This window comes from Rhodamnia argentea, chromosome 3 (genome assembly GCF_020921035.1).
Source record: "Rhodamnia argentea isolate NSW1041297 chromosome 3, ASM2092103v1, whole genome shotgun sequence".
NCBI lineage: Eukaryota > Viridiplantae > Streptophyta > Magnoliopsida > Myrtales > Myrtaceae > Rhodamnia > Rhodamnia argentea.
The window spans coordinates 11,187,804-11,215,604 of record NC_063152.1 but is presented as its reverse complement, the minus strand read 5'-3'; the positions used below and the strand labels follow the sequence as shown (position 1 = coordinate 11,215,604).

General features: G+C 41.1%; 5 protein-coding genes across 7 annotated transcripts; all 5 read right to left on the bottom strand.

Moving 5' to 3' along the window:
* Positions 1 to 137: 137 nt before the first annotated feature.
* LOC115756632 (GDSL esterase/lipase At1g31550-like) lies at positions 138 to 23,061 on the bottom strand. The gene is made up of 6 exons (XM_030696485.2): positions 22,794 to 23,061; positions 22,444 to 22,671; positions 21,811 to 21,959; positions 21,156 to 21,432; positions 20,523 to 20,792; positions 138 to 160 (listed from the first exon to the last, which is right to left on the bottom strand). Exons 1-5 carry the CDS (start codon positions 23,059 to 23,061, stop codon positions 20,533 to 20,535), a joined length of 1,182 nt encoding a protein of 393 aa, XP_030552345.2. The 3' UTR covers positions 138 to 160; positions 20,523 to 20,532.
* LOC115756645 lies at positions 5,971 to 6,735 on the bottom strand. The gene has a single exon (XM_030696506.1). The coding sequence runs from the start codon at positions 6,733 to 6,735 to the stop codon at positions 5,971 to 5,973; it is 765 nt and encodes a 254-aa protein (XP_030552366.1).
* On the bottom strand, positions 10,253 to 10,999 carry LOC115756646. Its single transcript, XM_048275541.1, has one exon. The coding sequence runs from the start codon at positions 10,997 to 10,999 to the stop codon at positions 10,253 to 10,255; it is 747 nt and encodes a 248-aa protein (XP_048131498.1).
* On the bottom strand, positions 14,209 to 19,235 carry LOC115756631 (DEAD-box ATP-dependent RNA helicase 36). 2 transcript variants are annotated; one of them, XM_030696484.2, is made up of 8 exons: positions 19,047 to 19,235; positions 18,115 to 18,582; positions 17,828 to 18,035; positions 16,869 to 17,191; positions 15,879 to 16,082; positions 15,713 to 15,794; positions 15,293 to 15,391; positions 14,209 to 14,634 (listed from the first exon to the last, which is right to left on the bottom strand). In XM_030696484.2, exons 2-8 carry the CDS (start codon positions 18,540 to 18,542, stop codon positions 14,476 to 14,478), a joined length of 1,503 nt encoding a protein of 500 aa, XP_030552344.1. In that variant the 5' UTR covers positions 18,543 to 18,582; positions 19,047 to 19,235; the 3' UTR covers positions 14,209 to 14,475. The 2 variants fall into 2 exon arrangements, with proteins under 2 accessions (XP_030552344.1, XP_048132858.1); XM_048276901.1 differs by lacking the exons at positions 14,209 to 14,634; positions 19,047 to 19,235 and having other exon boundaries at positions 15,358 to 15,498; positions 18,115 to 18,647.
* On the bottom strand, positions 23,006 to 25,910 carry LOC115756634 (signaling peptide TAXIMIN 1-like). 2 transcript variants are annotated; one of them, XM_048276908.1, is made up of 3 exons: positions 25,470 to 25,910; positions 25,098 to 25,238; positions 23,006 to 23,022 (listed from the first exon to the last, which is right to left on the bottom strand). In XM_048276908.1, exons 1-2 carry the CDS (start codon positions 25,589 to 25,591, stop codon positions 25,115 to 25,117), a joined length of 246 nt encoding a protein of 81 aa, XP_048132865.1. In that variant the 5' UTR covers positions 25,592 to 25,910; the 3' UTR covers positions 23,006 to 23,022; positions 25,098 to 25,114. The 2 variants fall into 2 exon arrangements, with proteins under 2 accessions (XP_048132865.1, XP_030552347.1); XM_030696487.2 differs by lacking the exon at positions 23,006 to 23,022 and having other exon boundaries at positions 24,877 to 25,238; positions 25,470 to 25,908.
* Positions 25,911 to 27,801: the final 1,891 nt, after the last annotated feature.

The following is a 27,801-nucleotide window of genomic DNA, read 5'->3' as shown; positions in this document are numbered from 1 at the left end:
GCCCTTACTCAGATCGGGGTGTGGGTTGCAACCATCATTAGTGACCGGTAGCTCTGCTGGTCCTTAAAAATAAAAAGAAAAAAGATAGAAAAAAAAATCCATGTCGGTGCCGGTAGTACCACTTAGGACAGTTGGGGTCCATGTTATCGATTTCCAACTAAAATTGGTTGGATGGACTTAATTGATAAAATTTGAAAATTTTTAAAACTCAATTGGCAGAAAAAAAAGAAATTGGACTGAATTCGCATAATTGCAATAAGTTTATAATTTTTTTAGTAATTTTCCTACAGTTCCTTGGTTTGTCGCTCATACTATACGATTTGTTGCTCCCTCCTCGATGTACGTGTCCGCTTTGAGGTTTCTTATGGTTGGCAACCTCGGGTTTAAGACTGCGACCAAAAAAAAAAAACCTCAGGCTCAAGGTTGCGACTTGTAACCTCGGACAACATGCACGCAGGCAACACAGACGCGTGTGTGTATATATATAGAGAGAGAGAGAAAAAAAAAAAAAAACTACAGGCATCGGAGGGGTGGCAGCAGTTGAGGTGGATGGCCGCTGAAGGCGATGGAGCTCCAGTGCCGATGTCGGCGCAGCCATAGATGATCATCCACTATAGACTAAGAGTTAAAACAAAAGCAAAGGAAGGAAGACGGGAAATCATATGTTCTGCTGGCCATTGGTTCTCTTGGGTACGCATGTGATTCGCCTTTCATGTCTACAAGAAGACGGTCCAGTTATGAGCTCACCGGAGATATCTCCATGCAAAGAACACGTACGTCGTTTAGAGTACGTTGCGTTGAGCATTTTCTAAGTATGTAAGACTAATTCTCAAACTTTATCTATTTCTCTATAAAGTTTCATTCCGAGCTAAAAGAAAATTAAAGCCTCACGTCATATGATAAATTAGCAACGTAGTATGTTAAATTAACCAAAATCAAATAAATAAAAGTATGTCGAAAGGTATATAACTTGCACATGTCACCAAAACACACAAGCCTCTCTCTCTCTCTCTGCGGTGAATGTTGACGTCACCAGATCTGGGAGCATCAACCTCCGCCATGACCGTCGAGGCACGATGGCTGTGAGGTATTGACAACCATGGACGAAATGATGAGCTTGACCTTTCGGGGTAGAGAAAGGGTTCGGAGAGGAGTCATTTGGCGTGGAGAGGATCAAAGTAAAATGAGAACTCGCCGCATCCTTAAAAATGTTATCTTTTTCATATCATAGGAAGTTAGGTCCCTTTGAAGGAAGGAGATGAGCATGAATTAAGTTGAGCTTTAGAGCGATAAAAATCATGAAATGAAATTAATTAGAAACGAATTATTGCTATTGCTTAACCATTACAAAACTCTCTACTTCTTATGAAATTCATCCTTGGTCATATTGCTAAGTTTCATTGTGGAGCCACAGCAAACCCTGTAATTTCGTCTTGTTATGCCATTCTGAATGACTAAATTGCATAATTATCTCGGTAATAATTCCAGTTAATACATCGATATAATGTTGAAAGTTCTATGTTATGACAGACAATAAAGTTTAGGAGCTAAAAGACAAAGGCCAAAGTTCAACAACCTAAAAGTAAAATCACCCAAAAGAACTTGGATGGGACAAGTGATCATCAGAGGATCCTTTAAGCAAGACGTTTGTGGAAAAGAAATACATGCTTGAATGAACAGAAAAAACAGAAAACAAAAAGGGAAATCATTAGACATTACAAACTTCAAACAGGAACCCCATCCTGATTTGCACTTACTCAACATGACTTATTGAACGGTTAATTTATTTGTTCACAAGAAACCAACCTAAAGATGGCCTTCTTATGTATTAAAAGGGTTTAGTACCCGATGGTTTGGGCTGGTGCTGGTCCAGGGCTTCCATAGAATAACTTATATTCCTCCCACAAAACATCCACAGACTTTCCAAGTAACTCCCAGAAGCATACATCGCTGTACGAATCAATCATCATGGCATTAAGGTCCGAGACGAACCCTGGTCGGAGCAATTCACAAAACTCTAAGAAGTTTGCCGTGGTCGCATACCTCTCATCCCATCTCAACCCCGAACCTCTACGAGGCCAGCCCCAGTATCGCCATCCAGCGGTTAGCCTGATGTAGTCGGCCATCCCGGTTATGAGGCCCGTTGGGGCATTGCCGTTGCCTGTCCATTCCCAGACTAGGCCACTCATGAAGTATACGATCCCCGTGAACTCATCCATCATGTTACCGGGGAATATCTGGAGGTAGTCCGCATTCACATATATCCGGCTGCCGTTGGTGGTTGCAATGGCAAAGGGTCTGCCATTGGCGACAAAGCTCTCGATGACCAGCAAAACAAAATCGTAGCCTCTCCCCCCGTCTCGCTTTGACTGAATGTCTTGAGGACAAACTCGGTGGCAGCTACCAAAGCCTCCACACCGTACTTTGTTCCGACCTCTCCCCTGAACCGGGTGTCCGGTGTCCCGGAGGTATTGTCAAAGACCTCGCATTCGAATGGTCGGATTGCTTGTGTCGACTTCAGAGAAACCGCAAAGAGCACGACGAAGAGAAAGAGCTGAGAAGGCCTCATTGTTGTTGAAAAGAATGATTTTGTTAGCTCTTCTTTCGCAATCTCTTCAGTCTATGCGTTGACAATATATAAGGTTTTTCGGCGATGAAAACCATGAAATATGTTCAATTTAATATATTTGACGACTATACCTTCGAAAATTTAGCAAATGTCATGATCGTACATTATTTCTTGCTCAATTGAGTTGACTTAAGTGCGCCGTCGATACAATGTAGCAATTGCGTTTGTCTCTTTCTTCGTTTATTGTTAGGGTTTGTCTCCTGTGTTAGGATTTTAGGGACGCTCTCTACCTGCAAAAGACCAAAGCAAGGCGTAACCTTCGATGAGTTCCTCGCAGGCGTATCCTTCGATGAGTTCCTGATATTCTTCTTTGAAGAAACAACTCCATGTATCAATTATCACAAGACGTTTATGCAATCTGGTTAGCTAGACACACATAAATACAAATTGCAAAAATCCATTCTACTAAATGAAAGTCAATCGAAATTTCGCCCCTAAAGAATTCCTTTGCTCCATTGTGTGCATAAACTCGTCACAATGAGTTCACTCAAGAGCAGCAAATGTAAAATCTGACCGAGCTAATTTTGAACCGGGACCTAACCGGTTTTGTTGATCAATGAACGCCTTTGTAATGCGATTTTTATCTGCCATTGCTAATTATTGGCAATAAAATAGCGTCTTTCGATGGTTATCTTGAAAAGCATTGTCTTAAGGGGACCAACTTTTACTTGTATAGTGTAAATCTATAAGCTTGAGTTAACATAATGTGAAGATATGTCTTTTATTTTCTTTTGTGTTCCCCAACTATTTTGTCCAAAATGTGTCTTCGTCTTGCTTTATTCAGTTGTGAGATGGAGAAGCTACTGTGGTTGTTTCCATAACTTCACTTAGATTTACTATAGTTACTCAACTTGAGTATTCTTCATCGTATATTATTTCAGCAACCGATAATGTGGTCATTATATAAGAAAATGAAGTCAAACAAATAAAGAACTAGCCAGTTCAAGGCTCAACAAGTTCACAAATTCCAAAAATTCCACATGCGGAACTACCCACCCTGGAATCCAAAGCCGATTACCGTAATTTAAATATGGAAAATGCTTCCATGATAGTATTGTCAGTGATTGTACAATCTCAACCATAAATTCACATACCATCACTACGTCTTTTGCATAAAGCATTCATTGATTGGGAGATTGTGTGGTCGAAATAATGCGACGATCGGTCTGGTAGCTTCCTTCAAATATCTAGCAAGTAGAGAAAGAGCCAATTAAGCTCAAGTTATCATCATCCTAATTCATGGTTGATATTCAAACTAATGCAGCTAGCTGAGGAGATGGATTTCTGAATACAAATGAACGAGCTAATCCGGAGATATTCAAATTTGGTTGACTATTCCCAATGCTTGATGAGCTTTATTTCCAACGTCAAACTTGAATTTTATCTCTTCCAACAAACCCTGTCCGTCACTTTGGTTTCTTCATGTTACCTATAATGTAATTAAAATATGCAGAAATTCATAATCAAAGGATGTTAGATTTTCATGATTTATTCAGGACAAGAGGGCTTAAGGTATACCTTTATCCATAGCAATAATCTTGAGAAAGCAATAACTTTGACAATGCAATAATCTTGTGAAAGCAATAACCCCGAGAGTGCAATTGATGCAGAAATAGAAGAAACGGAAGAAATCTGATATTTCTCCCTTAACCCACTTTTTCTTAACATATTTTATTGATGGATGATAGAATAAAACTTTCGTTGTTATTGTATGGGTAGAGAGAGGACCAGACTCTATATATAGGCTATAATAGATGCCTTAATTTAGTGCATCTATTAAGAATATTCAATTAATGCTTTAATATGTGTCGTCCATCAAAGCACATTACATCTTGACAAAAATTGCAACTTATGATATTCTATCTTCATAGAAGTTGCAACTTTTCATGGCCAATAGGCATTTCTTTTTAGCATTTAAATAGATCTCATCCTATTTCCACCCCTTTTTGGCTCTTCACACCCTTTATCACATTGATTTGACTACATTATGCCTTGCGTATCCCATACTTAATTTAAGATTATTTCTTCCATTTTTATTTTCATTTTCTTTTGTTTCAATTTACTGAGAGACAGACCTACCCATGCTCCTCTCAAACAACATTTGTTAAGGCAAAATGTGTGGCCCACTCTTAATTTAAGTTACTTATTTCATTCTTTTCTTCTTCTTTTGATTTTTTCCTTTTCTTCTCCATTTGGAACAAAATCAGTGTTTTCATCAATTTTCCTTTTAATTGTCACTTTTTTTCCTTGAACTTAGGGCTGAAGCCGGGACTCCCTCGTCGGCCCCGGGTGAGGACGTCGCCGCCCTTGCCCATACCCGAAAAGGACAGTAGCTCCCTCGCCTGGCCAATTTGGCAAGGGCGTCGTGGTCCTCACTAGATTTGGACAAGAGGCTGCGCACCGTCGTCGTAGCCAATGAGGGCCGCCACGGCTTCTCCTAGTGCTAGGATTGCGTCCTGCCCTAAGTGCAAGACAAAAGAAAGTTCAAAACAGAAAAGAAACAAATTTAAAAACAATTAAAAAATTTAAAAAGTTATTTTAATATTGTCAACGTCAGCGTCGACTATTTTATGTAGGGCAATCGGCGTCCACGTTTAGCAATTTTGGCCGGAAAGAGCTGAATTTGGCACAATTGCTATAAATTTAAGATTTTTTTGGTAATTCTCTCTCCATAGAACTGTCATGTTGCCTTCCATTGCCTGGACAAAGCGCCTTCCTGGAACTGTCATGTTGCTTTTCAATGCCTGGACGAAGCACCTTAGGAAGCGAGACGCCATTCAAGACTGTCAAGATCGGCAGTAGAACTTGCCACCTCGTGCTTCAGTTGATCTAAACCTCACAATCGACCAGCAAATGTTTTGAGTATCTTTATCTTCTAAATTACTGAATCTCTCTTTTGACCGGTTATTCGACTACCTTCTTTCCGAGATGGACTGTCAAGTTCTATTCCACGCTTTGATGGAGCCAACATGAACATATTATAGATATTTGATTAAATATTCCCACAAATGGTCGTAGATTTAATTGTATCTCGCGTGAATTCAACGAACTATCAAGATTCAATTTAGAGTCAGGATTAATAGTTCGTGACAGCATACTTTTTTTCAGAATGAATTCCTCTGACCTTACGTTTATGTCCTAGAAGGTGCAATGGACCTGCCAATTGGCTTGCAGATAAGAAGAAGAGGAGTCTTTTCTAATTATTTGTTGCTCATACATGAAACTGAAATGTATGAAGACTTTGGCTAAATGGAATAAATAGCTGATATCATCACCATAATCAATTTATTCGTACATGAGAAACCAACCTCAAGCATAGTGTTCTTATGGATTGACATGATTTAGTACCCAAAAGTTTGTGCTGGTGCTGGTCCAGGGCTTCCATATTCTAGCGCTTGTGCTGGTTCAGGGGTTGCATATTCAAACTTATAGTATTCCCACAGTACATTCACAGGCTTGCCAAGTATCTCCACGAAGTACGCATCGCTGTACGAGTCGATCATCATGGCATTGAGGTCCGACACAAACCCTTGTCGGAGCCCTTCACAATACTCTAGGAAGTTTGCCGTGATCGCGTACCCCTCATCCCATCTCAACCCCGACCCTCTCCGAGGCCAACCCTCGTATCCCCATCCGGCAGTTAGCCTAATGTAGTCAGCCATGCCGGTTAGGAGGCCCATTGGGGCGCCGCCATTCCCTGTCCATTGCCAGACTAGGCCGCTCGTGAAGTATACGATCCCTGTGAACTCTTCCTTCATGTCGCCGGGGAATGTCTGGAGGTAGTCCGCGTTCATGAGGATCCGGCTTCCATTGGTGGTTGCGAAGGCGTAGGGTCTGTCATGTGCGTAGAAGCTCTCGACCACCAGCAGAACGAAATCATAGCCTCTCCCCCCAGTATCGCTTTGACCGAATGTCCTGAGGACGAATTCGGTGGCAGTTATCAACATGTCCGAACCGTACACCGTCCCAACCTCTCTCCCGAACCGGGAGTCCGGAGTCCCGGTGGTGTTGTCCAGGACCTCACATTCAAGTGGTCGGATTGCTTGTGTTGATTTCAGAGCAATAGCGAAGAGGATGACGAAGAGAAAGAGCTTGGTAGGCCTCATTTTTGCCAAGGATGATTTTATGAGCTCTTGCTGTGCAATCTCTCGAGTCTGACCGCTGACTATATATAAGGTTTGCCAGCATTGAGAACCACGCAATGCTCCATTTAATATAGTTGCCGACCATGCCTTCAAAACTCTAGTGCATGTCGGGACCGCAGATTATTTCTCGCTCAATTGAATTGCCTTAAGCTCCTTGTTACAGATGTAGACATTACATTTGTCTATTTTTAGTTGGGGTTTGTCTCATGTATTAAGACTTAAGGATGCTTCTCTTTGTAAAGCCCAAAGCAAGGCGTAACCTCCGATGAGGTCCTTTCATTCTTCTTGAAAGAAACGACCTCATGTGTCAATTGTCACCAAATGTCAACACGATCTAATTATCAAGACACATTTAGATACAAATTCCATAAATTCATTTTTCCAAATCAATTCAATCACAATTTCATTGTTCAGAAACTTTCCCCCCTTGTGTATGTCAAGATGTGCCGAACACCTTTTTATTTTTATTTTTTTGTGGGGGGGGGTTGTGGCCTGCTGCCTTTTTGAAAATTAATTGACTAGACATATATATCTGAGAAATAGAGGTGGCTGTGTATACAGATCCCAAAAACCAGTTGCAAAATAGAAGGCTCAACTTTCAAAATGTCGGATCCATGGTTATATAGAAAATATATGCACACACTTGACCCTAAAATTTTTTCATAAAGGGCCCTCTCGAAAAGCAAAATCATACCATAGAGATACATTGTCCGACGTAACACCTTAACCGAATGTGATAGATTTTAAAATCTTGTTTCAACCAGCTAACACGAGCCCGAGACATTTTTTTTGGAAAAGTACCAAAGAAGTCACATGCCTATATTCAGTATTAAACATTTCAATTGGACTAATTTAGTCATAAACATTTTGGCATTAGTACCAATTCAGTTCATCTAAGCAATTGAGATCGAAAATTGCTAATTGGAACGCTATCCGTCTAATGTGGCACGGCCGATGCTGACATGGATATTTCTTTTATTTTTTATAATTTCTTTCCTTTCCCTTTTCGTTTTGCTTGTGGGCGACTCTACAGGTTGTGGCTAACAAGAGCTGGCCTCGCCTGGGTGAGGGTCGACCTTGCTACAACAGGCAAGGGTTGGCCTCGTCGGGCTACGCCCGGGCCGGGACAAGTGCCGGCAAGGCACCCCTCACCAGATCTGGCTTTGATTCCATTTGTTGGGAGTGTGCGGTAGAAATCCGATACCTTCACTTGGGGACTCATCAAGAGGTAGCCCAAATCTAAGCCTATCAACATATCTAGCGGACTCACTTACCATCAAAAGCTTAAGTGAATAAATTATGGACCAACTAGGATAATGTTAGATGCTCAACACCACATCGATTTCGGATGTGGGACTTTTTTAACACAACCGACACATGTATCTCAACATTGTAAGTATGAGGAAAAGTCTCACCCTTTAAGCTAGCTTTTGGGTGAGAGAGTCCCAAGACCACCTAATACTTGTATCGAAGCCTAGGTTACCAATAAGTATGGATCTAATACTCAAAAAGGGTTATTGCTACTCTGACTAAGCTCGATGTGTGAGAAAAAGATTGTTAGGGTTATTCCACACCGATTATGAAAGGGACTAGGAGTGAGATTCTTAAGGTTATATCACGTTGATTGTAGGAGGAACCGATGGTCGGTTTATAAGTACGAGGAAAAATTTCACTCTTTGAATTAATTTTGGGGTAAAAGAGACTCAAGACCATCCAACATGTTGCTCATTCCCATATGCCTCTATGTGCTTTGAGGTCTCTTATGGTTGGCAACCTCAGGTTTAAGGCTGGGACCTCAGACAATATGCATGTAGGCAACATAGACGCGTAGTGAGAGAGAAGGGTCTATTGGCATCGGGGACATGGCGCCATTCGAGGGGGATGGTTGCCGAGGCAATGGAGCTGTAAGGCTGATGTCTACGTAGTCGTAGATGATCACCCACTATAGACCAAACGTTGTATGCTGTTTAGAGTACTTTGCATTAAGCATTTTCTAACTATGTAAGATCAATTCTCACTTCACATGATAAATTATTGACTTCGATGCACACATCCAAATCAACGATGCAAAAAAAGTTGCATCAAGTCGCTCTGCCTAACTAATGATAATTCACATACGAATTCAACCTATATTATTTGGAAATTACCTACTTAATATGTCAAGTTGACCATGGAAAAAACAAAAGAATGTCAAAGTTATGTAACTCGTATGTGTCACCAAAACACTTGCCTCACCTTAAAATGCCAATGCCCTTTCTGTCTCTAAAGACCCTCTCTAATAACTCTCTCTCTCTCTCTCTCTGGCAGCGCTTGCCGTCACCAAATCTGACCAGCGCCAAGCTCCGCCATGTTCGTCAAGGCACGATGGCTGCACGTCTCAACAACCACGGAAGAAATGATGAGCTTGAGCTTTCAGGCAAAGAGAGGAGCATTTGGAGGGGATTGATTTGGCGTGGTGAGAATCAACTTAAAATGAATATTTGCCACATCCTTAAAATTGTTATATTTTTCACATGATAAGAAGTTTATGTCCCTTTGAAGGAAGGAGATGGGCATGCGTTAACTCAAGCTTTAGCGGGATAAAAATCATGAAGTGGAATTGGTTCGAAAAGAACAACTGTTATTGCTTAACCACTTAGTAAACTCTCTACATTTCAAGAACCTCATCCTCGGCGATATCACTAAATTTCACCGTTGGAGCCACTGCAAACCCAGTAAACTCATTCTGCTCTTGAAAAAGAAAATGCTTTGAAGACACAAGAACGTCTAATCAAAATCGTGAGTTCTTGATAACAACGAGATTTGATGGCTGTAATGAAGATTGACAATATTTGCTACCAATCATAATTGGCACTTTTAGATATTTCCTTTGAATGATAAAGCTAGTTTATACGATTTTGAATGATTGAATTGCATAAGTACCTTGCTAGCCTGACTGTCCACTGTCATTTGACATAGACGGTGCAATGCCAACCATAAATTCCCTTGTGGCAGGCAAATAATTGTAAAAAAAATGATTTGTGATACTTTTTTGTGCCAAGCATAACACGGCCACACTGTCATTGAACGGTGTGATCGTCATGCAAGTTTTTTCCATTGCATAATCATCTCGGTAATAATTTTTATTTAAGAAATCGACATGATGTCAAATTTTGTATTTTATGATAGAAAATAAAAGTGTAGGAACTAAAAATACAAAGCCTAAAGTTCACCAGTAAAAATAAATTCACCCAAAGGAACATGGATGTGGCAAGTGATCAGAAGAGGATACCTTAAGCAAGACTTTTGTGGAAAAGGTCATACTTGAATTCAACGGCAAAAAAAGACAACGAAAAGAGAAAGCATAGAGTCACCTTGACTGACACATTCAAATGCTACGATGAACAAACCAATCATTAGACATTACAAACTTCAAACGCGATTTATTTGTACATAAGAAACCAACCTCAAGTACAGTCTTCTTATGCATTAACATGATTTAGTAAGTGAAAGTTTGTGCTGGTGCTGGTGCTGGTGCTGGCTCAAGACTTCCATAGAAAAACTTATACTCCTCCCACAAATCATCTACAGACTTCCCAAGTAGCTCCCAGAAGTATAAGTCGCTATACGAATTGATCATCATGGCATTGAGGTCCGACACAAACCCCGGTCGGAGCAATTCACAAAACTCTAAGAAGTTCGCCGTGGTCGCATACCCCTCATCCCATCTTAACCCCGAACCTCTTCGAGGCCAGCCCTCATATCCCCATCCGGCGGTTAGCCTAATGTAGTCAGCAATCCCGGTTATGAGGCCCGTTGGGGCATTGCCATTGCCTGTCCATTCCCAGATTAGGCCACTCATGAAGTATACGATCCCCGTGAACTCGTCCGTCAGGTCGCCGGGGAATCCTTGGAGGTAGTCCGCATTCACATGGATCTGGCTTTCACCATCGGTGGTTGTCTTGGCAAAGGGTTTGCCGTTGGCGACAAAGCTCTCGATGACCAGCAGAACAAGATCGTAGCCTCTCCCCCCCGTCCCACTTTGACCGAATGTCTTGAGGACAAACTCGGTGGCAGCTATCAAAGCTTCCGCAGCGTAATCAACTCCGACCTCTCTCCCGAACCGAGTGTCCGGAGTCCCGGAAGTATTGTCAAAGACCACGCATTGTGATGGTCGGATTGCTTCTGTTGATTTCAGAGAAACGGCAAAGAGGACAACGAAGAGAAAGAGCTGGGCAGGCTTCATTTTTGCAAAGGATGATTTTGTTAGCACTTGCTGTGCAATCTCTTGAGTCTATTCTCGACTATGTGTGATGTTTGTCAGCGATTAAAACAATGAAATTTGTTCATTTTAATATAGTGTTTTTTTTTTGGTAAAGTTGTTCATTTTAATATAGTTGATCACTATACTTTCTAAAATTTAGTAAATGTCAGGATGGCACATTATTTCTTGCCCAATCGAATTGCCTTAAGTGCGGTGTCGATTCAATGGAACGATTACATTTGTCTCTTTTTTCGTTTTTAACTGGGGTTTGTCTCATGTGTTAGAAGTTTAGGGACGCCTTCTCTCAGATAAAGACCAAAGCAAGGCGTTACTTCTGATGAGTTCCTTCCATTCTTTTTAAAAGAAACAATTTCTTGTATCAATTGTCACAAGACGTTAATGCAATCTAATTAACTAGACACACATAACTACAAATTTCATAAATCCATTATACCAGATGAAGACAATCCTAGCTCCCGGCGTGGTCGACCTCGCCCAATGACGGCAAGGTAGAGCCTCGCCAGCCCAACCCTGGCGAGGTGAACATCATTGGACACAATTAAAAACAGAAAATAAAATGGAAAAACGTTAATAAAACAAAAAATAGAAATAATGATGAAATTTTAATATACATATATATATTTCACATCAGCATACGTGGCGTTACGTTACTAATATCTTGCCAAAATTGACTAGATGGACCAAATTGGCAAATTATCAAAAGATTTAAGACCGAATTGGTCAAATTAAAAAGTTTACGACTGAATTGGCAGAATTGCAATAAGTTTAAGACATTTTTATGGTAATTTTGACTTTTTGCAATGGGACCTAACCAGTTTTGTTGAGTAATTAATGCCTTTGTAATGGCCATTTTACTCTTGCGTTGCCAATTACTGGCAATAAACAAGCATCTTTCAATGGTGATGTTGAAAATCAATGTCTTGAGAGGACCAAAACTTTTTCTATGTAGTGTAAATCTGTAGGTTTTTTTTTTTTTTTTGGTCGAAATTGTAAATCTGCAGTTTGCGAAGTCCATTTATGAAAGAATCGACGATGGCTGGAGAAAACCTAGCTCTGTTCGAATCGAGGGTCTTCGGCTTGCAAAGAAGGAGATACATCGTGAAGTACAAGGAGAAGGGAGTATTGTCTTAAACTATTTTATAAAAAATTAGAGACTAATCTTAGACTCTAAAAAAAATAATATAAATCAGTCTGCATTTAGTTTTAGGAACATCCATATAATTTTGGGGACATTCGTTAGTTTGCATTAAACCGGCAGCAAACCAATCAGAATCGACAGCGCGGATTGGACCCGTGCCACATGAAATACTCGGTCAGGCCTTATGGGGACCGGTGGCCGAAACTTTGGATTAATAGGGTCTTTATTGGCCTAATTTGAACTTAATTCAGCCCACTTAAACTTTAATTAGGGAAAGGCCTAAGGTTACTGAAGCCTATTAGCAAAACGACGCCTAAATGAAGCCCGCAAGGAGCAAAATTCGGTCAAGCCCTCTAGCCAACAAGTTTAGTTTACGGGCTTAGGCTTTGATTGCTCTGGAGAGAGCAATCAAAGTTGAGTACAGCTCAAGCATTTCTTCTCACTTGTTGGCTACCTACAAAAATGTTCTGGAGAGAGCAATCCAAGTTGAGAAGGAATTTGTAATTGTGTCAATTCAGTCATTTTTTTTTTTTTGCCAATTTAGTTGCAAACCTTTTGCAATTGTATCAATTCAGTCCAAATCAATTTGGCAAGCAGGTCTTGACGTAGATAATTTTTAATAATATTATACTAATTTTCAAATTTTTATTTATTTTTTGTTTTTTAATGATTTATTTTTATTTTTTTTTTTTATCTTTCTTGTTAGGGCCAGCAAGAGGTCGCTATCCCTAACCAAAAAAAGAAAAGAAAAGAAAGAAGAAAATATTATTAGAAAATTATTAAAAATTATCCATGTCAACTCCGACCGGTCAAATGGACTAAATTAGTACAATTACAAAATGCTTAGTCAATTGGCCAAAAAAAAAAACTGTTTATAACAATAGTGGCATAATTACAATAGATTTGAGACTTTTTGCTAATTTTCCCTTCATATCATGTAAAGAATTCTTGCCATTACTTATCAGCTCGCGTTGCTACCAGCCTTATTTGATGTCCGCAAAGAATGCCATGTTTCCGTTGCAAAATATGTCCCGAACTCATAAAAGTGTTAAATTATCGCTCCTTTAACGCTAAAGGAGAACGTTAAAAAAAAAAAAAAAAGGAGAACCTTGCCTATGAGGAGCAAACAGTTCACATTGCAGACAAGAAGGACCTGAAGGCATCAGACTATTTCTCACGTGAAGATTCAAGGTAAAAAACCATATTGAGAGGGAGATTACTCGGCAAAACGAAGAGGAAGCAGGACGTAAATATCCTCGTTTGCTTGAGAATTGAAGTAATGAAGCTTGAGGAACCTAGTGGTTGGGCTAGTAACTAGAGGCCCAAACAGCCCCTCAGCCCATTTAGGTGGAATAATCTACAAGACGTCGTCGTCTTCTTCTTCTTCTTCTTCTTCTTGCAGTTGGCATTCGTGAAATGGAAGAAGAAAGAGGGTAAGACATGGAGAATCGCAAGAAATAGACGAAGAAGAGAGGGAGATAGTGGTGTTTGTTAGAGGAACATCAATTGATGCTAGAAAGCACCATTTGTAGTAAAATGACATTTGGCTGTAGATTGATCTCTGGACTCGGACTGTTGATACTTTTCTATTCCAATGTGGAAATGCTTTGTTGTGAGTAAACATTTTGCTATCTTACTATAGATATATTGATTTGGTCAAATGACAATAGTCGGTGTTCGATTACATAAAGAGACAAGCAACACTCAATGAGCTGTTATTTTTATTTTTATTTTTTTATCGAAACTGTGGTGTTGTTTGCTCACTCCTTTAAGGTCCTTATCCCGTGATGCTACTGAATCAGCTATTTTCTATTTTCAATGAGTGGGAGCTTCAAAATACTAACCATTAAAAATGATTCATTGCGATCATTCAATGTGAAAGGCTAAATTCCAAATTTCAAGATATGCAATGTAAGTTCTAGGGTCCAAAAAAATAAAAACCTGTTCCGATTGATAAATTTTAGCCGAAATCTGTACGGAATCTAAAACCTCTCACCCGTATCAAAAGCCCAATTTTCTGCTTAAGTTTTCACTTCAAAAACACGCTCCATTTTTGGTAGCCCCTTTCCCTCTCAACATTAAAGAAACCTAGGACATGTACAAAGGAGTCTGTCTTTCAGCACCAACTTTAGTACCTTGGTATTGTATAGTTTAAAAACAGACTCTACACCGGATAAACTCATCAAAACTGTTCCGACAAAAATGCAGCTCCAACACATGATTGGGTTGTCCAAATGCCTGTGCCTGCACCTGTGCCTGCGCCTGCGCTTTTGGTGATGAAAAGAACTATCGGAAGATATCAGGAGGTGTTCGACCTTCGTTTTCTCTTGTTACTCCTCTTATTCAATAAACCCTTCCGAGCCATCGTCTTACGTTTCTGCTTTTTACGCTCTCTCACCTTTTCCTCAAAGCCATCGTCCGTCATTTTCATGGCTGCCACTCGTCTGGCCTTGTAAACCTTGTATTAAAGAATTCTTAATGAGATAAATGGAGAAAAACCACTTTCGGTCGCACAGGTAAAAGTTCATTATTTGCGACCGAAAGAGATTATATATTGGTGTAAGCGAGCTATTCCATTATTGGTTAAAGGCCATAAAGAAACAATAGTTAGGGAATACCATATCTTTCAAAATACACCTCAAGTAAATTTAAGAAAAAAAATCATGAATCAAAGGATATATTGACCCCTAATACAGCAACCACCAAAAAGATGTCGAGCCCTAATACTTTAACAACTTACAACGGACAGCCCGACAAGAATATTTCTAAAGTTGACATCTGTTGAAGCCTTTTCGTAGCAATGATTATCTCGCAATAACCAAACTCACTCTTGATTCTCCACTTTAATAATATAAATACACTAAAGTGCTAGAATATCGGCATTAAAACAAATGGAGAAATGGGAAAAAAAAAATAGAGCATGCTGGGACATTTGACCGACACAATTCAACAAATGGCTCGTCATTCCTTAACAATTACGCCTAGGAAACGAGCAGTAATGACTGCAAGGTTAAAAAAAATGAAATCCCTATGGAGGTAAAATTGTGAATCATCTAGCAATCAATTTTTGCACATCTAAATTTGTCATCAAAACGAAATGGTACAAAGCAACATACCTTCGTAATGTCCGAAAGCACCTTGTTCTCTTTACATTCAAACTTCTCAAGTTGTCTGCCGAGATCTGCCTCAATCTCTTGAATCAATGTAATGTCATCCTACAGAACCAGTGTTCCAAGGTGAACAGGTCAGGCTTACTATACTATAAATGTCGTGCTACAGAAAGTTTGAATATCGGGAATGCCAAAGGCACTCCATATGCTCTCTGCTCAAACAGAAGCACAAACACATAATTGGAGATGCATAGTATGCTATATGTAGAGCCTGTGTTGGGCTGGGTGCATGAGAGGCAACTGCACAATTTTACCATACCTGTCTGTATATGCGTACACATGCGCATGTGTGTGTGTGTGTGTGTGTGTGTGAGAGAGAGAGAGAGAGAGAGATGTTAAAAGCGTCGTGCCTTATATGCTATATACCTGGGTAACAAAACTAATAGCTAACCCTCCTCTGCCTGCTCTTGCAGTACGGCCAACACGATGGACGTAATCTCGAGGAAACCTACCAGCAACCGATGACATTGTTACTGCAGAAATATCTAGCAGAAAAACTTATAACGAAAAAGAATGCTGCAAAATGACGTACTGGGGGATGTCATAGTTAATGACAAGGTCAACAGTAGGTATATCCAGACCGCGACTTGCAACATCAGTTGCAAGTAGTATAGGAACTTGACCAGATTTGAAACGGTGTAGAGCAGCAAGCCGTAAATTCTGGGATTTTAAAGAATGCAACGCTGCAGCTTCTTGATCAAGTTCTTCCAGCAATAAACTTAGAAGGTGACAACTTCTGCTCAACATCACCAATAAAGAGGCTTAATTAAAGTCCAAATGCAAATTTCATACTAAGTGTAAGCACACAATATTCATCAATAACAAAGCACACCATAATATCCACAAAAGGCAAGTCATTACATCATTCTTTCTAGTGCCCTACTTACACAATACCAATAACAAGCATCCACCAATACACTTATGACTTGTCTGGAGCGACTAGTCACTGATACTTGATACCACCGGTCAGGTGAGGTTATGTTATATGTTAAAACAAAGTCGACGCAGTTCAAACAGGCAAAATTTATTACATTACAGTCTATAAAGAACAGAGGGGTGGACTTTAACTTTCATCAAAATAATAAATCCAACAAAAAGTTATCTATTCTAAAAACATTGCATATACAAAATGCAGAAATGCACTCAAATTAAATGCTCATGCTAAAAGAAATTGTGCCGATACAATTATATCACAAAGGTAATATAAGCTATCAAAGGTGAAAAGAGTAAGGGGATTAGTGTAGTCCATCTAAGAAAAAACAATAAGGATTAGTTGGATAAGCCAAACGCAGAAATCATCAGACATTGCAATTAAATAACTGTATCAAAATGAGCAAACACTTACCACCACATCCATCTATATTTCATATAGATGTAGCGAAGTAGAAAACGACAACCCAAGTGTTCAGAAAAACAGGCAGGCAAGAATATATAAAGATTAAAACAGTTATGGACAGCGAGTAAGGATGATAGGTGCATGCTAAGATTGCACGCATTGAAAGTTGAGAAAGCCTAGAAATACCTGCAGGTGGAGACAAATATCATGACCGAGCGGATACCCATGTCTTCCATTTTGGACAAAACATGAAATAAATAGACATCCTTGACATTTTTTGGGATGAATATGTACTGCTGTTTGAGAGTGTCAACTGTCTTGAAACCTTCATATGCCTCATAAAAGAAAGCCTTATTTGAAGAAAGCTTGAGCAACGTCTGGAGATCACTGGTAATTGTAGCAGAAAATAACAGGGTCTGCCGTTTCTTTGGCAAACACTGAAAGATTACTCTAAGCTCCTCTTCAAAACCAACATCCAACACTCTATCTGCTTCATCCAAAACTAGGAACTGAAGAAAACAAATAGGAACATATCAAGACAATTTCTTTAGATCCGGGGAGAAGACTTTTCTCAGTGCCACAATAAGATGCATGACCTGGTTTCACAGATCTTACTATGTCTCCAAAAGAGAGATATGACATGAGCACATCTAAAATGAACTCTGGAATCATATTAAGGAGGAAAAAAGAGAAATCTCAAACCTTAGACAACACAAAGCAGTATTTGAGTGGTCATTTGGATTGGAAGGAAGGAAAAAAAAAATGGCTGAAACAATAATAGCCTAGATAGTAAATTCCAAGTCCCGCATTGCGGGAGTATGTAAGAATAAAATAAGATTTACTAGTTAACTACTACTTCTCTGGCATCATAACTAATCTTCAGGAGAGGATTTCAATGCAAATCAAATATGCAATTGAATTCAAAACTATTTGACTGCTTAATCCAAAAATAGCTTCACAAGAACATTTGATGTGCATCTAGTAGCAACTGTTTAAACTCATCTTTCCGCAGGAGGTACAGTCATGAAGAAAGAAAAATCAACTTGCACATTGAGATATTTCAATCATCCAGCTAGGCTGTGAATATTATCTTATCAACGCACTAATCATGGCATTTCTAAATAATATATAAATGGGACATTTACCTTGGTGTTGGAGAAAAGAGGAGGGATGTCAGGATTCTCATCAAGCAAGACCTTGATCCTGCCTGGGGTGGAGATGACAACGTGAGGCCTTTTCATCAGACTCTGGGCCTGGCTCAACATGTCCATTCCTCCCACTATCACAGTACACCTCAGGTGCAGGCACGACCCCAACGCCCTGAACTGCTCTGCCAGCTGATAAGCCAATTCCCTAATACTCAGAGCTTTAAAAAACACATACACAAAACTTTACAGGTACAACCAAAAATATGAGGACGAGACGATCAAACCTGGTGGGAGTGATAACGAGGGCGAATATGCCATAGGGGTCAAGGGATAGGCGGTGGAGAATGGGCAGTGCAAAGGCAGCGGTCTTTCCCGAGCCGGTCTGGGCCAAGCCTAGAACATCTCGACCGGCCAGGATTTGTGGGATGCAGTGAGCCTGGACAGGAGTTGGCTTGCGCATCCCCAGCTCCTTGCATGTCTGCACTGCCCATTCAGCCAACCCTAAATCTCCGAACGTTGCGAAATCCTTTGATCCGGTGCCAGCAAGGCTAGTATCCTCCGTCACTTTCTCCACTTGCTCTATCGACGTCTCAGCTGGGAGACTGGCAGAGGAGGAGGAAGTAGCTATTGATAATGACGGTAGCGCTTTAGGGTGTTTGGAGCATTTGCGGAAGAGGGGGAAGTCCTCATCCACCTGGGACTCCTGGTTCATTACTATGCCCAGGAACAACTAAGTGGGAGTAGTCTTGTTCCTAAGAAGATGGCCAGCAGAGTAGGAATCAAGTTGATCAAAAGCCCCTCTAAGCTGCAAACCACCGTAGAGAGAATCCAGAGTGTGAGCAAAACTAACGCAAAGCATGACCCTTTCCAATCTTAACATATCCGATACCGAAACTTCAACCACGACATCGAATGGACTTGTGATTTTTCGTAGAGTAGCAGCATAATTAGAACAAAAGAACAAGAAAACAACTAAAGTTCCTCTTTTGAGCTTCCGGGGCATGAGCCAACACTCTGCTCGATAACGACATGCGCACATCAATGGCAAATAACCTCCCCCCCAAGTAAAGTTCAATGTCAAAAACGAATCTACCCATGATGCACCATTAACCTAGAGAACACTTGTTCATCAACATAGAACAGAAGTGAGGAACAAGAATCTGTTACGCGAGAGAGAGGAAGAGAGAGAGAGAGAGAGAGAGAGATGGACGCGTACCTGGCTGCGATGGAGACGGAGACTTGGAGAGAGTTTGCTCGCGGGTGGCGGGTCGCGGGTCGTCGAAGAGAGGTTGCTCGCCGGAAGGCGCTCGGTGAGAAGGCGAGAGAGTCGCACGTGAGGTGCGGCAGGTCGGCGAGTCTAGAGAGGACTAACGAGAGGGAAGGCTAGGGTTTCCACGTGGGAATTTCTACTCTTATTCCTAATTTAGGTGCTCTTTTATATTATTTTAGGATTTTTTTTTTTTTAAGGAAAAGATGTTAAGTTCATGAACATTATACTTAGGTACAAGGACCGGTATTGAGAGACTTTTGATATTTAATGCTTTTTATAAAACTAGCATTTTATAAAAGGGAATTTTCTAAAATCTCAATTTAAATAAAAATCTAATTGCTTTATAATGACACAATATAAACTGCCTCTCATTAATTTTGGACGAGTTTAATGTGCAGAGTACAAAAACGATTTTTTTCGATTAACGAACATTTTAACCATTCTTCAATTATGATAATCCATTTAAAGCATGAAGAAGAGTAGGCTTGTCAAATGGATGAATTGAGTTTGGATTGGGTCATAAATGATCGAATCCAAATTGGTCTATTCATATTTAATTTAAATTTAGCAACTCGTACTAGACCCGACTGAGGATTCATTATAAGCATTTATTCCCCTTAAATTATTATTTTTGAAGGATGGACAGCTTCATGAATTGGCTTATCGAGTTACGAGGAAGGTCAGAGGTCTTGGTTATGGACGAGAGCGTGAAGATGGTGGTGAAAATCCTGTCCAAGCCATTTGTAAATCATGAAATAGGTTCAATTTTGATTTTCGGGGATCTTAATGTGCTGGGCTCGATTAAAGCCCATCCTAAGCCTCAATTCATGTTCCCGCTACTTAAAAAGGTCATCACCGAATGTCCAACTCAAACATTGAGTTGTCTACCATATGGCCTCCTCATTTTGTACAACACATTTGTTTCAGCCTCTTTATTTTGTAAACTTTCATGCCGGTTCGCGAAGTTTACTATGACGCATTTAAAATATACTTTGGTTATTAAATGAATTTTGGACCCATTTTGACGGGTCCACCGACCACAAGCCTCAATAACTTAGTCGGATAATGGACATACACATCAATCCTCCTCCATCTCCGACGACGCATAAGGTAACACCTTATCTCCTTTGCTCCTGCATTTTGCTTCCATTTATGTGTCCTTTTCATCATCAGAAGTTCGATAGCATCGGCAATCGCTGAACTAAACAAGGTACATACTAATCATACTTTTTAATCATCGCAAAAATAGAACAAGAAAACACATAATTTGATGACTTTATGCAAAGATATATCCGTCCCTTCTAGATTCGATCATCTTCTTCTTCTTCTTCCTTTTTTAGCTAATAATTTCCTAAGCAATTTGCCAAAAGGGCCCTACAGAAGGTCATTCCATAAGCAGCACAGACCAGACAACTCCAAATGAGGTGGCTAGTCACTCGGACTCGGTTAACGCAGGCTCATTCAAGGCTAGTGAAGGACAAGAGATGTCCAATTTAGGTACAGTAAATGGACCATCCGCTATACTCTTGAAAATCCATCTGTATGCTGCTTCCGTGAAGTGGATACCATCCCAGCTTGCATACGAAGACGGGTCGTCGCATACCGTTGCGTTGGAATTGCATGATTGCGACGAGTTATAATTGTAAGTTCCTCCTCCTCCACAGCATGCTCTGAGTATCCTGCCTTCAAACCCTGTTCAAAAGGAGAGTTCGATCAACAGCCAAAATGACCAACGTGTCGGACTGCACGCTGTTAACTGGCCAACCATGGATACAATGAGTTGGCAGAAGAAATTTGCGCATGTTAGCTATTGTCTGTTGTCAATTTGAAAGACCAGATAATGTTGTCAATAGCAAGACTGAAATTTTGAAATCATTCATGCGACAAATTATCAAGCTTGGTCATCTCCGTTGCGAAAAAGTAGTGAATTAACCGACTTCCTCTGCATGAAAATAAGTGAGCATCGCTATATTAGGGATTGGAAAGTGAGAGCTCCACCATGCACCAAGAAGTGAGAGGGCTAATGGAATAGTCCATTACGTAGATGTGACTTACCGAATTTATCCGGCGACCGATAAAGGCGGAGTGCAGCATTGTAGTAATCAACGTACACAATGTTTGCTCGGGGATGAAGCTCTCGTAAATGATCGAGTTTCCTCTGGAGCTGTTCGTTGTGATACTGAGAGAATTCATTCAACCAATTAAGGCAGCCAGTTGACGGATCATATTCTTCCTTGACTGAACTCTGGAACTGCGTCAGATAGACAGGCAAGCATCCAATCGGAAAGTTCCCAGGCACCAATATTGTCGCTGCACCTAAATCAATCAACTCCTGCAACCATATATGACAGGAAGAGGGGAAAAATGATGCATGTCAAGGTGATAAGATAAATATGATAAGTTGAAGAACTAAAGTTTGGCAAGATAAGGTCATGTGAGAGATTCTCCTGATGATAAACTAGATCCCTGATATCAGTTCGATGATCAGGACAAGCTCCATGCTTTTCTTTCTTTACTTAGACTAGGATCATTCTCTAGCTTTTGCTTGGAAAATGCCATAATTTATTAACAATGACAGAATTTGAAAAGGCCAGAGAAGGCCCTACAGAGAATCTCTGGAAGGTCACTAAGAGCATATATGTCCATTAGCCCTTGTTTTGCAATGCGGCATAAAATTCATCTAGCTTGGAAGTTAAGAAGAGGATCATACACTGATAGCCGAAACAATCTCCTCAATTACAAGGGGCACGATGTCCTGCATCTCTTCCAGATCTCTTCCCATGAAGAAGGGATAATTGTAGTCGTTGCCCCCAATCTCTCCCATGAGAACCAAAGATTTCCCAAGAAATTCTTTGCAATCTGCCAAGTGATTCAGACGCCGAGGAATTTAACCAACATTTCGGTATACATAAACTTAATGCTGCAATGAGAAGAAGCCTTGAGATTTAAGTATCAGACCATTTCGCATCTAAGATTACACTATTTAACTTAACAAACTATACCAAGTGTCATTGAGTCATCAGCAGATTGAATCCTCGATGCAAGAGAAGAATGCAGAAAAGGAAAAATCGGGTTTATCAGTCAAACCATCAGAATTTATTAGGGGATTGATCCCTGAACTTCTATCCTGTCTGCAGTTAAGTTGTTCCTTTAACTTTCATTTTCCTGTGATCTTGGACCTTTAAACTTTCAAGTTTGCAGTGATTCTGGTCTCTGACTGCATAGAACGTGGGTCATCAATCACCAACGCCAGTCATTTTCCACCCTTACAGGGCCTAAATTGTAAATTTTGGAATTTCTGGGGGCTTCAATGTATTCTCAGCATTGACAGAATAGGGCTTACCCGAAGATGTGCTGCGTAGAGAAGGCAGAAGCTCTTTGAAGAGGCCCAGCTGAACCCTCAGAGACTCGTTCGGGAAACTGTTGCCCATCCCCCTCCCTTCGAAGAAGCTCGCATCGAGCGCCGTCGCTCCCGCCACCGCGAAATTCACGCCCTTCCCGAAATCCGCCGCACTCCGTCCACCGTCCTCCCCGTAGTAAGGAGCCACAAACGGAAGCCCCAGCCACTCAGCTGCAAGTCGCGACGCCACCGCACCATCAGAACCCGTCAAAAATTTCTCGAGCAACTCACGAAAAATCGCGCGGATCCGGTTCGAGTCGAACCCATTTGCAAGTGACGACTTTCCGACTCACCCATGAAATCGATGACCAGACGGCCGTCGGAGAAGCGGCCAGTGGGGCGGCGGAAGTAGGTCTCGCCGTAGGGGAGGAAGCCGGCGCGCGTGGGGCGGGCGTCGGAGCGGGAGAGGCGGAGCAAGTTCCCGGTGTCCGCGAGCGAGTCGCCGAAGCTGATGATGGAGTCGAAGCATCCGCCGGCGGGGGAGGATGATGAGATGATCGGAAGCGCGACGACGACGACCAGCTGTGTGAGGAAGAGCGAAGATGCTGTGCACGACGCCATTGGAGAGGGAGAGAAGAGAAGATGGGATCGAACCAATCGCATGACGATTAGCAGTGGGGTTGGTGAAAGGAAAACGTTTTCCTCTTCTCAAAACGAGGAAAATAATTTTTTTAATGAAAAAATATATTTTTTTATTAGTTTATTTTTTTGTGAATCAAACTCTGAAAAATCCAACAAGTTATTTTTCGCGAAAATAACGTAACCTAAAATGTTCATCAATTGCTCGCCAATCAAATTGTGGGGCGTCATATTTTATCTAGAACGTATGCATGAGTTATTTTTGTGGAATTGTTTTCAAAAAGGTTTGATGGTGAAATGGATATATGATATACTTAATTAATATTGTAATTGAGTCAATCGCCAAATATATGCTCAAATACAAAAGCCAATTGCAGGCAGGTCCATTGAAATGCAATGTTGGCCAAGTTAATAGCTTAGTATGGCCCCAAATCTGAAGACAAACGATTCATTTTTCTGGGCTTTCTAGAGTAGTCCCAAAAATTCGAGTATCACTTGTCTTAGTATGTGGTAGGTAAAATGAGCTCTTATCACTAAGTCAGTTGTAATGATCTACCCCTACTTGTGAAACCCATTATCATAACCTAGAGAAGCTTCCGTTTCCTTGTTCCATTGCCGTGAAGTCTTCCATTTGCATTCTTGTTATGTAAATCAAATAGCAACACACCCGCCTCGGCCGACGCCAAATATGGGTTTGCTTGAGGCGGGGCCGTCGCTCGCCGTGTCACGAGGTCACTACCTCTGCGACCAAACCCGTCCTCGTGTATAGTGAGCACGGTGGTGAAGGCTTGATTGACGAATGACAGGCTAGGCGCGACAGGCGGCATGGACGAGATGGCGACGGAAAATTTAAGGCTTTGTAAGGTGAGAATTCTGATCGACATCAATCTATCATCACATTACCAAATTGGAAGAGCAATACATGTATTTAATAATAAGAGATAGAACAAAAAAAAACAAATCTCGTTCTTTTTCGGGCAACCGGATCGGGTGATGCTAGATCCGATTCGAGCCATGATCATCAGAGTTGGGCCCGCCCACTACACTACTGATTCTCACAATAGGTCCCAATGACGGCGTTCACCAAGCTGCGATTGTCACGCGTAGCGAGCGGCCCAATTGACCAAGTTGATTTTCCACTATCTTAAGAAATTGACACTTGTCTTCCAAAAATTGTCCTCGACACTAAAGTCGGTCACTAATCATCAACATGTGAAGATAAAATGGCTTTCGATCTCTTATCTCTTCCATGAACTTACTATCAACGGCCCAATTACTAACGTTGTCGAGATCGTCGCTCTTGACTTCTTCGAAGCGAGTAAATTGGTCAAAATATATTCTAAATTCATTTCTTAATCCATATATAATGGGTTAAATTATTATATGTGATAATTATATTCAATAAATATATATCATATACAGGTTCAAACATACATGTGGGAGCCATCGCTAGCAATGATGCTAGTAGGAGCGGACGGTGGGTAAGCTAAAGCGACTCCTATAGGACCTTCTCGAAAAGAGGGCTACTTTAACATTATAAGACAAGGAACGGCCTCGCTCTTGCGAACACCGATCATAAGCAACGAAAAGCCATGTGAATCCTCATCTTTGGTCCCTGAGCTCTCCATCATTCCTTTAAGAATCGCAAATGTCTTTTTATATAATGGTGCAGGCGATTGCCCTCGAGGCATCGGCATCGGCATTGGCATTGGCAGACCAAGGCCTTCGTCTATCAACCGAATTTCTTTTGATTCACGGCGTCGAGTATTTAACCACTTAACCACAACGACTGATTAGTTGAATAGAATTTCCTCCTAACATACGATTGAGAAAACACGAACCCTCTAAAGGATTACAGCAACCGATGAGACCATCGTACCGAAAATGTTCTACAAACGGGAGGAAAAAGAAAGATGTAGCAATCAAAAGATGTATATACCGAAAATTTGCACAAATAAATCAATCAAGTCTGAGTCTTCTCAAGCAGAGAACTCGAATGTATGGCGACAAACAACAACGTTAAAGATCAGATATATCAACAAGGGATCTTGGAGGTGAACCACTTCATGATCAGAATAGGAGCCTTGATCAACCCCAGAGCGAACTCAACCACCACCGTGATGCAGAAGCAACACGGGCATATGCAAGACAAGGGCAGTCTGCAGAATTCACCAAATTGATGATCAGATGAGATTAAGATTGGACTACGAACCCAATCACTACAATTAGCGACTCAACTTATGAGATTAATGATCCACTGACCGACACTAATCGCTCTCTCTCTCTCTCTCTCTCTCTGACACACACACACACACACACACACAAAAGATTTCAAAGAGAATTTTCATCAAACAGTTGCAATGCATATGGGCAATGAACAGAAGAGTTACCCGATGATCCAGATCACGACGCCGACGATGGACAGGAGGAGCGCGAGGAACGCGAAGGGAAGGCCCAGGAGGAACCCGAGCGGCCGGCATTCGCAGCCCTCGTCGTCGCAGCAGCAGCACATGATTGGCCGGCCCTTTCTTGGACTTCGCTCGTCAAATTTGTCGTCCCGGGGTCGAAGCTTTCTCTGGGGTTCTCAAGAAAATTTGTCGGGTGTTTTGCTTGCTTGCTCGTCTTCGTTTATGAGGGGGTCGGGAGACGGGTTTGACGGGGAGAACGAAGGGAGAAAAGCGAGTGAGGACAGAGAGAGAAAGCGTGGAAAAATCAGCCGTTCAGTGAAAGCCAAGGTATTGAATCTTGATTTGATTGGTTGGGGGCGATAAGATGAACAGACCCAGCTAACCTGCAAGTCTTGGCGTCATCCTCCGAATCATGCGTTGACCCAATTGGCAACAAAAGAAAGGACCATCCTCGTCGGCTGCGCTCTTTTATTACATAACGTGTCCGCATGTGAAAGGTTCTTGTTTTCACGTGATAACAACTCCAACGCGCTTTGCTGGCATAACATTATAGGTACCCGGTTGCATCAAGTCGTCCGAACTTGAATTGAAATAGAATTGGACGAATTAAGTCTGAAGACAAATTATGAAGCACGAAATCAGCTATACAATTAATAGGAGAAGAAATACCCCAATTTTGCTGCATTGAAATCCACAAGAAGAGGCGCAACAACGAGGATCAATGCCTAGACTAGACGTGAGAAGAGAAATCTAGAGAGAGCTTCTCATTCTTCTTCTTTTTTTATAGCGCTATGATTTTTACGTTCCCCAAGCATGAGTGAGCTTTCCTCCACTCGAGGGAGAACACGATGCGCTAAGTCACTCTGAGCGAGTCGATTACTTTCTTGTAGGCCACAGAGGTTCCACTCATCAATGGTGAGTATGGTAGCCAATTCGACCTGCTTTTGCATGGATTGGTCCATCTCCTCATATCGCTCGGACTACTTGGCAAACTTCATTAAGTACGTGTTTTGGTCTATGCTTAGGATCTTCGGTGCTACCGTCACAAATCGAACTCGTTGAGTTGCTCCAGTTAGTCAATTGAACTGAGAGCATTCACTTCAAGTAAAGGAGAGAGAGAGAGAGAGAGAGAGAGAGAGAGAGAGATCTCCTTGGCTCTGTGTGTTGAAAGGGAAGAAGAGGATGAACTCCTCCATCGGAGATTCTTCAAAAAAATCTCTCTGACGATGGCGGTGGCGAATTGGTAGCGCGAAGAGAGATCGATTGAGAGGTGCAAACTTGGCATGGAAGACGTTGAGCGGTGAACAAGAAGTGGGTTCAAGGGATTTTTCTCCTTTTTCTCCTCAGTTTTTTTTTATATTAGACATCCTATCCTACTCACTACTTCCTAGGTGGAATTTTTTAATCTAATATATCTCTAGACATATCCAAATTTAATGTTCTCCCAAATAACCTTCTTGGAGTTATATTCGGTCTACCAAATATAGCCCAAGTGTATAACCCTAAAATATATAGTGAAATTGCAATCGAGTTATGAAACTTTCAACGCATGCGATTATGTCCGAAAACATGTAAAATTTGTGCAATTGAATTCTTTTGTTTTGCGCCGTCCGATTTTTCTTTTTGGTTAAAATAACATTTCATTCATTTTATTCGCTTCCTCGGGAATACAAGAAAGAAACATCGCAAATCAATTGCAAAACACAACAAATTCCAAACAACTTAAAAAAAAAAATTCAAATAATAAGGGAAATCATCAGAAGAAAATTATAGATCACCTACCCAAAAGGCACATCTATGACTTTTTCACATCAAAATCGACTACCGATCGCCGAATCCGTTCAATTTTGGCTGCCGAGAAACGTGCTGGGATAAGGTGCCCTTCTGCCAATTCGCTTTCTTTCCTTGGGCATATGGTTGGGCTCACATTTTTGCCTCTCGCCGGTTGGTGTATTCCTGGGCTTGCGAGTCATCCATTCGAAATCGTTCGAGCAGCTTCTTGTTAACTCAAACTCTTCATATTAGATCGAGTACCTATTAGCCACAGCAGATATGAAAATCATACTAAAGCAACGTAAATTTGCAGAGCATGCCGTTTTCGATCTTCCAAGGTGTCCAACATGGTAGTGCACATATAGAACGCTTCAACATGGCATTTATTGGACACAGACGCAGCACAGAAAACACTCAACGTGCTCTGATGCCAATGTCGGATTTTTCATAATCATGCCACAAGTCCCGAGAACCGAGATTGCTCCTCATAATGCCAGTGTCTCTGTACCGGTCGGAAATGTAATCATGCATGCACTCGGAT